Genomic DNA, 10019 nt, shown 5'->3' on the forward strand with positions numbered 1-10019 from the left:
ACTAAGAGAGATCCAAGCATTTTAAATAAGCTGAAATTCATGAGTATACGATTATGCAAAAAAATATTGATCGATTGTGGAGAATGCCATATAAAGCATTCATCCTCTTGAGAACTGGCAAATAAATAGAAAGAATAAATAATTTATTCTTTGATTCCCTCAAGGTAATAAGATAGTTACTGAGGGTAGTGTCTCTTTAGGAATATTCTAACTAATAAGTGAAGAATGTTTAACATATTTTTCTTTCACCCCTAGGCCATTCGTTCACAAGATGTGACCCACGGCACCTTGAGGTCCCTGACTCCTTTTCTGTGGGTTCATAGTTCACAATAAATCTTAACAATACTAACAGGTTAAATTTTTAATTCTGTTCTTCTCATGATTGTATGTTGTTCTCCAAAGACTACATGGAATATGATATTGCATCAGATTGGATGCCAAAGCAGATATGAAAATGTAGCTGTTTTCTTATTAAGCCAGACATTAAAGAGAATTGCCAAAATACTAAATAAATAAATAGATGCAGCTGTAAAACCACGCTTCTCACTACATTTTTGAAAAACTTTTAAAAGTAAAGATGTAATTTTTGTTGATATGTAATCCATGTTTAATTGTAAAGAAGTTTATAAATATTTTAATTATTAGTTTATTAGTTTTTACTTCTAAGATATATCTAGCTATCTGTCTGGACATACATTTTATACACACACACACACACACACACACACACACTCTCCATCACACAAAGAAAAGTTTTTCTGGTGATCTCAATCTTTTTTTATTGTGGTAAAATACACACACATAAGATTTACCATCTTTGCCATTTTTAAGTGTACAATTCTGTGTTATTAAGTACACTCACACTATTGTGGCACCCTCAATAACTTCTACATGTGTAAAATGTGTAAGAGTAGAGACTTATTAATCTAGTAATGAATGAAGACTATCAAGCATTATATGCCTCTTGTGAGATATACACAGTATAATAAAACCTGAATCTGATCACATCACAAATCTATTTATATATAGTAAATAAAGAGAACAAAGGGGCATGTTAAATGACACTATAGCTATGTCATCAGCAAAATCCAAACTGTGGATACATGGATGCAGCTGGAAACCATCATTCTTAGCAAACTATCACAAGAACAGAAAACCAAACACCGCATGTTCTCACTTATAGGTGGGAACTGAACAATGAGATCACTTGGACTCGGGAAGGGGAACATCACACACCGGGGCCTATCATGGGGTGGGGGGGGAGGGATTGCATTGGGAGTTATACCTGATGTAAATGACGAGTTGATGGGTGCTGACGAGTTGATGGGTGCAGCACAGCAACATGGCACAAGTATACATATGTAACAAACCTGCACGTTATGCATATGTACCCTAGAACTTAAAGTATAATAATAATAAAAAATAAATTAAAAAAAAAAGAATCATGAAATTTCTTAAAAAAAAAATTCTAGGATAAAAATGAGAGAAGAAACCTACAGATTAAAAAAGATTTATGAAACATATCAACTAATTTTGATGCACGAACCTTATTTTTATTCCAATTTAATGAATAAACTGTAAAAAACAATTCATGAGACAGTTGGAAAAAATTTGCTGACCAACTATATATTTAATGATATTAAGAAATCTTTTATTTGGGGATGTCATAATGTAATTTTGGCTATATGTTTAAAAAGTCTATATGTTACAGAAAGACATGTTGAACTAGTTAAGGAGGAAATGATACAATATCTGAAATTTATTTTAATCACGAGTTGATAATTTTTTCAAAACTGTCTAATGAGCAAAGGGTGATTTTTATACTGCTTTCTTTATCTTTTCATTTATAAAATTATTATTATTACTATTATTGTTATTATTATTATTTTTGGGGGCAGAGTCTTGCTCTGTCACCTAGGCTGGAGTGCGGTGGCACAATCTCGGCTCACTGCAACCTCCACCTCCTGGGTTCAAGTGATTCTCCTGCCTCAGCCTCCCAAGTAGCTGGGACTACAGCCACTCACCAGCATGCCCGGCTAATTTTTGTATTTTTAGTAGAGACAGGGTTTCACCATGTTGGTCAGGCTGGTCTCAAACTCCTGACCTCAGGTGATCCACTTGCCTGGGCCTCCTAAAGTGCTGGGATTATAGGCATGAGCCATCACGCTTGGCCCCTATAAAATTATTAATTAAAAAGCTGAAAAGAAGTCATTCTTTACCTCATGGTTTTAAGTCACTTAGTAGCTGGTTTGGTTATCAGATTGACTGCTGTAGTATCACAGTGCTTGTAGAGTTACTACAAGCACAGTTCAAGTAACTCTTATTTTACTTATTAATGGCTCCAAAGTACAGAAGCAGTGATGCTAGCAATTTTGATATGTGAAAGAGAAGCTGTCAAGTGCTTCCTTCTAGTGAAAAGGTGAAAAATAAGCAAAGAAAAAAACTGTATGCTGAGGTTGCTAAAATCTTCAGTAAGAATGAATTTTCTATCCATGAAATTGTGAAGAAAAAAGAAATTTGTGCTAATTTTGCTGTTACACTTCACACTGCAAAAGCTATGACAGAGTGCATGCATGATAAGTGCTTAGTTAAGATAATTAAGGCATTAAATTTGTGGGTGGAAAATATAAACAGAAATGTGTTCCAACTGATGGCAATTAGGTTTGGCACTATCTGCAGGCTTTAAGCATCACTGGGGGTATTGGAACACATCCACTGTCGATAAGGGGTAATGACTGTATTTTAATATTTTGGCCAAAATAGCACAAACACATACACATGCACACACTCTCTCATAAATAAAAACAGTCAAGAAGGCCTTATAATTTGAGGTGGAAGATCTACTTCCGAAAGTCGTTCATTCAGAGGTCATAGTTAAAATCACGAGTAAATTAAGATTTACCAAGGTAAGGACCCTTAGAGGAAAATCTTACATCCAAACAAAACAAAACAACAACAATCCCCCCACCCCCCACACAAAACAACAACAACAACAAACCACTGTTGAGGGCTGGTAATTTGGAAAGAAAAAAAATAAGAGTAAAGAAAACAGAGAAAAAAATAAGAAAAATATAAAAAAGCTGGTTTAAGACATCAGAGATCACAGTAATGTCAGCATTTTCAACCCAACTGAAAATTCAATCTCTATTGGCTTAAAAGGAAAAAATGAGACTTACTAGGTTCATATACTAAATTGTCCAGAGGTAGTTTAGTTTCCAGATATAGTTTGATCTGGGCTTTGGCCCTGTTATCTCATTTGCTCGTTTATCTTTTTTGTTTGTGAGCTTCAATTCTAGGCCAGGTTTTTCTATGGAATAAAATTCTACAGCAATTTTAGGCTTTGCACACATTACACCATCCAGACAGAATTCCTCTTTCCTCAACCAATAAACATTAACCCAAGGCTTCAGTTGGATTTGGCCAATCGGGTCACATATAAACTATGAACCAATTATTCTGGTTAAGCAGGGGCATACCATTCTGAGTATTATCTTAGATCTTGGTTCTCATCTGGTGTCAATTTTGCCTCCTAGGAGATATTTGGCAATGTCTGAAGATATGTTTGGTTGTCACAGCTGACGAGATACTATTGGCATCCAGTGAGCAGATGCTGCTAAACATCCTACAGTGCACCGAAGAGCCTTCCACAGCAAAGAATTAAATGGGCCAAAATGTCAATAGTAGAATAGTGGTCAATAGTGGCTAAAATAGTCAATAGTCAACAGTAAGAGAAACGATTAGACCAAGGGTTCTTAAACTTGAGTGTGCATCAGAATCACTGGAAGTCTTTAAAACAGATCACTGGCTCTCATTCTCAGATTTTCTGATTCAGCAGGTCAGGGAGGTAGGAAGGCTAAATATTGCTTTTTCTAACAAGGTGCCAAGTGCTATTGCTGCAGATAGTTCATAGTTTATATTCCAAGAACCACAGACTAACTAGGGCCCAAGACTGTACTTAAGGTGCAGTCAAGCATACAACAAAACCATGGCTATGCTACAAAATGGGGTCAAGTTGAATGCATTCTGGAGAAGCAACCAGCTGTCTTAGTAGGGGAGACAGCTGTGTTTTCACCCATTTCCTACACTTCTCAAGTTCCAAATGCCACATTGTCCTAAAATTTCTAGGTGGGAAAATTGCTTCTAGTATTCCGGGCTTCTCCAAAACTTCTGTTTGCCCTGACCTATCTTCCTAAGTTCTACAGAAAATACATACTCAAATTGCGCCTGGTCTTCATTGTTTTAATAAAAATGAATTTAGATGCTTTAAAATGGGTTGTTTTAGAAAACTATGGAATAAACAAAAAATGAATAAAGGTAAATGCAAATCAAAGGTACAACTAAATTGATACAACACAGATATCAAAGACTCTGTGGGAAGAAATAGTGCTCTTTTTTCCTTGAATATATTGTAGTCTATCTAAACTATTACTCCTCACTCACCTTGCCTCTCTCACTCATTCTCACTGGAAAAATGAGTAGAATCCCATTTCTGTTGTGTCTAGAGTTGGTTCCTTCTGGTGGGTTCGTGGTCTCCCTGACTTCAAGAATGGAGCCAGGGACCTTCCGACCTTCGTGATGAGTGTTACAGCTCTTAAAGATGGCAGAGACCCAAAGAGTGAGCAGTAGCAAGATTTATTGTGAAGAGCAAAAGAACAAGGCTTCCACAGCCTGTAAGGGGACCAAAGTGGGTTGTCCAGCTGGCTGGGGTGGCCAACTTTTATTTCCTTATTTGTCCCCGCCTATGTCCTGTTTCTGTCCTATCAGAATGCCCTTTTCTCAATCCTCCCTGCAATTGGTTACTTTTAGAATCTTGCTGATTGGTCCATTTTACAGAGCACTGATTGGTCCATTTTACAGAGCGCTGATTGGCCCATTTTACAGAGTGCTGATTGGTGCATTTTACAAACCTCTTGCTAGCTACAGAGCACTGATTGGTGCGTTTTTTACAGAGTGCTGATTGGTGCATTTAACAAAACTCTTGCTAGCTACGGGAAAGTTCTCCAAGTCCCCACTCAACCCAGGAAGTCTAGCTGGCTTCACGTCTCACTATGACCCTTTAAAGCTAGACTATAGCTGTAGTAAGCCAAAGGCAGTTTTCTCCAAAGGAGTTTGAAACAGAAATAAAGAAAGCATAATATTTTTTGGCTAAGTGGAAACAATTTTAGTAAGAAGAGGAGGATCTACAATATCAAATAAAGAGAAAAAAAGAAAGAAAGTAGAGGACTCTGAAAGAAAACACTTAACTTGGCAGTTACAGCAACTCAGATTGTTTTTACCGAGAAAATGAATTTGCAGCTGAGAGATCTTTCCAGAGTTCTACAAATAGGGAACACTGTCCTTAAGGAACTTACAAATAGAAGGCGAGGAAAAACAAAAATAACTCCAACGCTGTGGGTACAGTGTAAAGTGGATCTCTGCATAGTTCCTTTTATTACAGCACTAGAAAAGGCTTCCTGAGGAAGAAACATCTCAGCTGAGCCTTCAGGGCTAGAAAGTCGTCCAGGCAGAGACAGAGAAGAAATTACATCAAAAAGGCTTGGCATCTCTGCAAAGGTGATACTGGTATAATTATATTTGGTTCACTTTGACAGATGATATTTAACCAGAAGCAGAAAAAGAAAAGTTTTAAAATAGGAAGCCAAAGGGAGTCACCATTAAGTCATATGTATTATATTTCATTTATTCTGAGACACATTCTTTCTAACATTTTAACTTGTGTAAAATCTGGGTGAATCATATACAGTCTCATAATAAATTTACAGTTTTAAGTACTTTTTTGCTGATGTTTACATTTAATTTATTTTAAAATACATGAAAACTCTGATTTCATCCAATTTGATAATCATTTGAAATATGGTAAGATTGACTTTTGGGTGGATAACTTGGGCTTCTTGGTACTTATTGCGAATGGGGGAGCAGACATGATGAGGGCTCATGGGATATTCTGATATGACCTGTTAAAAACAGAAGAACAAAAGAGCTCCACATAAGAGATGTTTGTACACTCATGTTCATAGTAATATTATTCATGAAAGTTAAAAGTGAAAGCAACCCAAGTGTCCATAGATAGATGAATGGATGAACAAAATGTGTTATACACATATGGTGGAATATTGTTCTGTTTCAAAAAAGGAAGGAAACCCTGTCACATGCTACAACAAGGATATTATGCTAAATGAAATAAGTCACAAAAAGACAAATACTTTCTAATTCCACTTATATTACCTAGAGTAGTTGAATTCATAGAGACAGAAAGTAGAACTGTCCTAACCAGGGCCTGGAGAAGAGGGGAAATGGGACCTTGCAGTATGCTAGGAATAGAGTTTCAGTCTTGCAAGACAGGAGAGTTTTGAAGATGGCTTGTGCAACAATGTGAATACACTTAACACCACTGAACTGTACACTTAAAAATGGTACAGATGGTAAACCTTATGTTATGTGTGTTTTAACAGAATTTTTTTTTTTAAGTCCACATAAAAGAGATGGGAGTTTGGGGAAAGGATATGGTGAAAGGATTGAGGATAAACAATTTTTAAATAGATAAAATGGTAAAAAAGAGTGGAAGGGTGAACAGAAGAGACACATTAAAAAAAAAACACGCAAAAAAAAGACACCCACAACTCACCGGCGCCTCATATACCATAATGCAAGGCATAGCAAAAGGAGCAAGGAAGGCACCATTACTGCCAAAACAATCGAGCCAGTGGAGGTGGGGTTTCCTGGCAAATGAGAGAGGACAAAAGGATGTCACTTCAGATCCTATACACAGAATTCCTTGGCCTTCCTTTGCCCACCTACTTCCAATGTATGGTCATCTCCAACTTCCTCTCTCATATTCTTGCCCACCATATATCTATCCTTTGATCTCCTCTACCCAGTTTACAGGTCCTTAATTCCTACCTTTTTGATAACTTGGATTATCTATTTTTACTCCCGTTGGGATTGGGGTCCTGGAAATCAATCAATCAATTTCTCTCTGCCTCTTTCATTTCTCAAGCTCTATCCTTTCCCAGTGCCTCCCTCTATGCCTGAAGATCACTTCCTGGCATTTCCAGCCTGGGGCCCTGCTATTTCTTACTCCAGTAGAGGACGATGTCCTGGCCCTCTAAACTGCTGTGCTTCACTCGACAGGATAGGCCAGCTGCCTCCCCAGCTGCCACATCCAGGGTTGCTCGGAGATACCATGTCCAGTTAGCATTGGGCAGGATGTCCCCTAGCTGAGTGCCCCGCTGCTCCTGCTCATCCTGCATCCACATCACCCACACAGGTTTTGGGTAGAATCCTGAGACATGGCACACAAGCTGCAGACGGCCAGGTCCAGGACTGGGGCCACTGGACAGCCAGGCCTCAGGCTTCACTAAGGCAGGAAGGGGAAGAAAAAGTGTCATGTTATAACTCAAGTTCAGAGGTTATGAACTCAGAAACCTACAAGCTTGGACAGTGACCACATTCACTTTGGGAACCAAATAACTTGTTAATTAAACTCCTATCCTTGGGTAGCTTCCTACTCTTGATCTTACAGGAGGTGGTGGGAAGTGAAATAACAGCAGGACTAACCTTGTCTTTGCAGATCTGCTTTTCCTGCATTGAGGACGCCCAAGAGATATCGGGGGCAGGTTTCATAGAGGAGAATTCTCACAGTTTCCATGATACCTTGATATTGCATGATTAGTGCACAGACCTTCTGTGCCCTGCTGCCACCTTCTGGGGAAGGCACACATGAAGCATTCTTGACACTTAGGAAATCCAGTCCTCCTAGAGCTCCCCTCAGGAAGCTTACTATGGCACCTCCAGAATGTAGCTCACAGCCTGCTATGCCCTGGATCTCAAAGGGGTCTATGTAGAAGGAAAACAGAGAGCAAATATTTGTGGTTATTAAACACAAATAAGAAAAAAAAGGCATGAGAAAAGAACCTAGGATTTTAGATTTTGGTGGGGATAAAGTTCTTGGGTGTAAAATGATGATGAGCTAAAAACTAATGATAACATTTAGACATTTTCAGAAACAAGAGTGAGCTTGAGGTTCTCAGCAGAAGGAGGGTGCAGGGAAGAGATGATTGAAAAGGTGGATTAAGGGAGAAAGCCACACGTTAGATCACTCAGGCATGGGGTAGGAGAAGTAAGGGCCCTTGAGGAGAAGTTTCACACAAGACAAACCAGCTGCCTTAGTCTGAGGGTAAGAGAAGAGTGCAGAGGCAGCAAGAATCTAAAATATGAGGTGTGAAGGTGTGAAGCTGGAGTGAGAGACTACTCTAGAAAAGCGTGTGCATGCAGTTGAGTAAAATAGAAAGGAAGGGAGAAGAATCAGAGAGAGCAACGCCTTGCAAAAAAGAGAGAAAAGAGAGTCCTTGAGAATCTTCCCAGTTCAGTGGACTGGACTCACATTTCATCTGGAAATCACCGGCAAAGTCTTGTACTTCTTGAGCGAATCCAAAGATGTAGACTCGGAATATCTCCTCTAACTCGGCAAACTCCTTATCACTAAAGTTACCTTTAGACCAAGGCTTCAGGAGTATGGCAGTGCCTGAGTCACTATCCCAGCCGTGAATCTGCAAATCATCCAACCAGCCTGAGCCTTGAGTTTGTGCCCAGGTACTGTTGGTAAAGGACGAGGTCTGGATGACATGAAAGGAGGTCGGCCCCTGGAAGGCTGTGAAGAGTGGAAAAGCAAGATGGTAACGATAAAGAGAGCAGTAGACAATTAAGAAGAAGGGGAATGAAAATGATTTAGGAAACAAGAACCTACAGTCTAAAGAACACAGAAAGTCTGACACATTTGACTGCCTTAGGGCTTCATGCTGTAGTCCCAAACACCAGAATGGCTGAAGAGGGCTGGAGACAGAAAGACCCAGACCCTTAGTGTCCAATTGCACCTAGGAAAGCGCTGCATGCTTTTTAAAATCCAAACCCTGCATCAGTGTTGGGAGCTTCCAGAGTGACTCTCACCTCGTTCACTGTCACCACCGGGAAAGAGAACAGCTAACAGTTGAAATGGCAGCAGCAGCATTTCACCGGGAGATGCAGCTTCTTACTGGCAGAGCTGGTATTTGATCTCCAATTTCAGCAAACCTTTTCCTCAGTACCCTGCAGTGACTTATTCTCTTTCCAACTGACAAATCTCTTCCTCATCCAAATTGCTTTTCAGAGAAAAATGTGCCTCCCACAGCCCTGAGCCTCTTACCTCACCTCTTATTTCCCTCAAGCCCTGACTTTTAGACTTTGTCTTACCCCCTGACTTCCAGCTGCTCTCCCTGTCCTCAACTTCCTTCATACCTCCTTGGGAAAGCCCCCGTATGATTTTGCATTTTCATTTCACCTTCCTTAGTCTTTATTCCCACGTCTATAGGATAGGATGATGATATTACACAATTGCTAAGCTTTTAGTCTGCTTTAACCTAAAAGGATGCTTTTGGTTTATCTACCTCACTTAGTCTTTCCCCCTCCTAGCTGCCTTATCTTCTCTGGCACTCTGTTACTGCCCCTTCCCAACGTTTTCAATGTCTTCTCTTTCTTATATTGCCCTCTTTGTCTGGTGTTCCTTACTCCACATTCTAAACTGGCTGTGCGTGTGTGTGTGTCTATGTCTGTGTGTGTGTGTGCATGTGTGTGTGCCGATATTCACTTACATAAAGGTAAAGCATTTAAAACATTGCCGGTACTATAGCACTACAAGCCAAAATGCCAGAATCAAATATAATAAAGACTGAAGTTTATAATTCAAACAAAATTATACTATAGCAAAATTTGAGGGAAAAAATGACAATTGCTACTAGCATATGACCTCCTCTTCAGGAGCTCTTGGCCTATGGAGTTTTGAGTAACAAATATTTATGAGATAAACAGAACTCTAGGAGCTATGCTATGTGCACCTCCAGTCTAAGTCAAAGATAACTTTTTGGATAAGGTTCTATAAGCAGCAGAGCTATCTTCTTCTCTTGTAATATCTCATAACTGCTGTCTACATTTGGGCCTTCATAACACCACATGAGGTATTAACAATAGAGCAAAGAGGCCGCTAT

At 39.2% G+C, this 10019-nt stretch overlaps 1 protein-coding gene across 1 annotated transcript; it reads right to left on the minus strand.

Moving 5' to 3' along the window:
• Positions 1-5772: 5772 nt before the first annotated feature.
• Positions 5773-9610, minus strand: CD1B (CD1b molecule). The gene is made up of 6 exons (XM_003892865.5): positions 8947-9610; positions 8384-8650; positions 7558-7836; positions 7079-7357; positions 6626-6719; positions 5773-5954 (listed from the first exon to the last, which is right to left on the minus strand). Exons 1-6 carry the CDS (start codon positions 9005-9007, stop codon positions 5933-5935), a joined length of 1002 nt encoding a protein of 333 aa, XP_003892914.1. The 5' UTR covers positions 9008-9610; the 3' UTR covers positions 5773-5932.
• Positions 9611-10019: the final 409 nt, after the last annotated feature.

Source organism: Papio anubis, chromosome 1 (assembly GCF_008728515.1).
Source record: "Papio anubis isolate 15944 chromosome 1, Panubis1.0, whole genome shotgun sequence".
Classification (NCBI taxonomy): domain Eukaryota; kingdom Metazoa; phylum Chordata; class Mammalia; order Primates; family Cercopithecidae; genus Papio; species Papio anubis.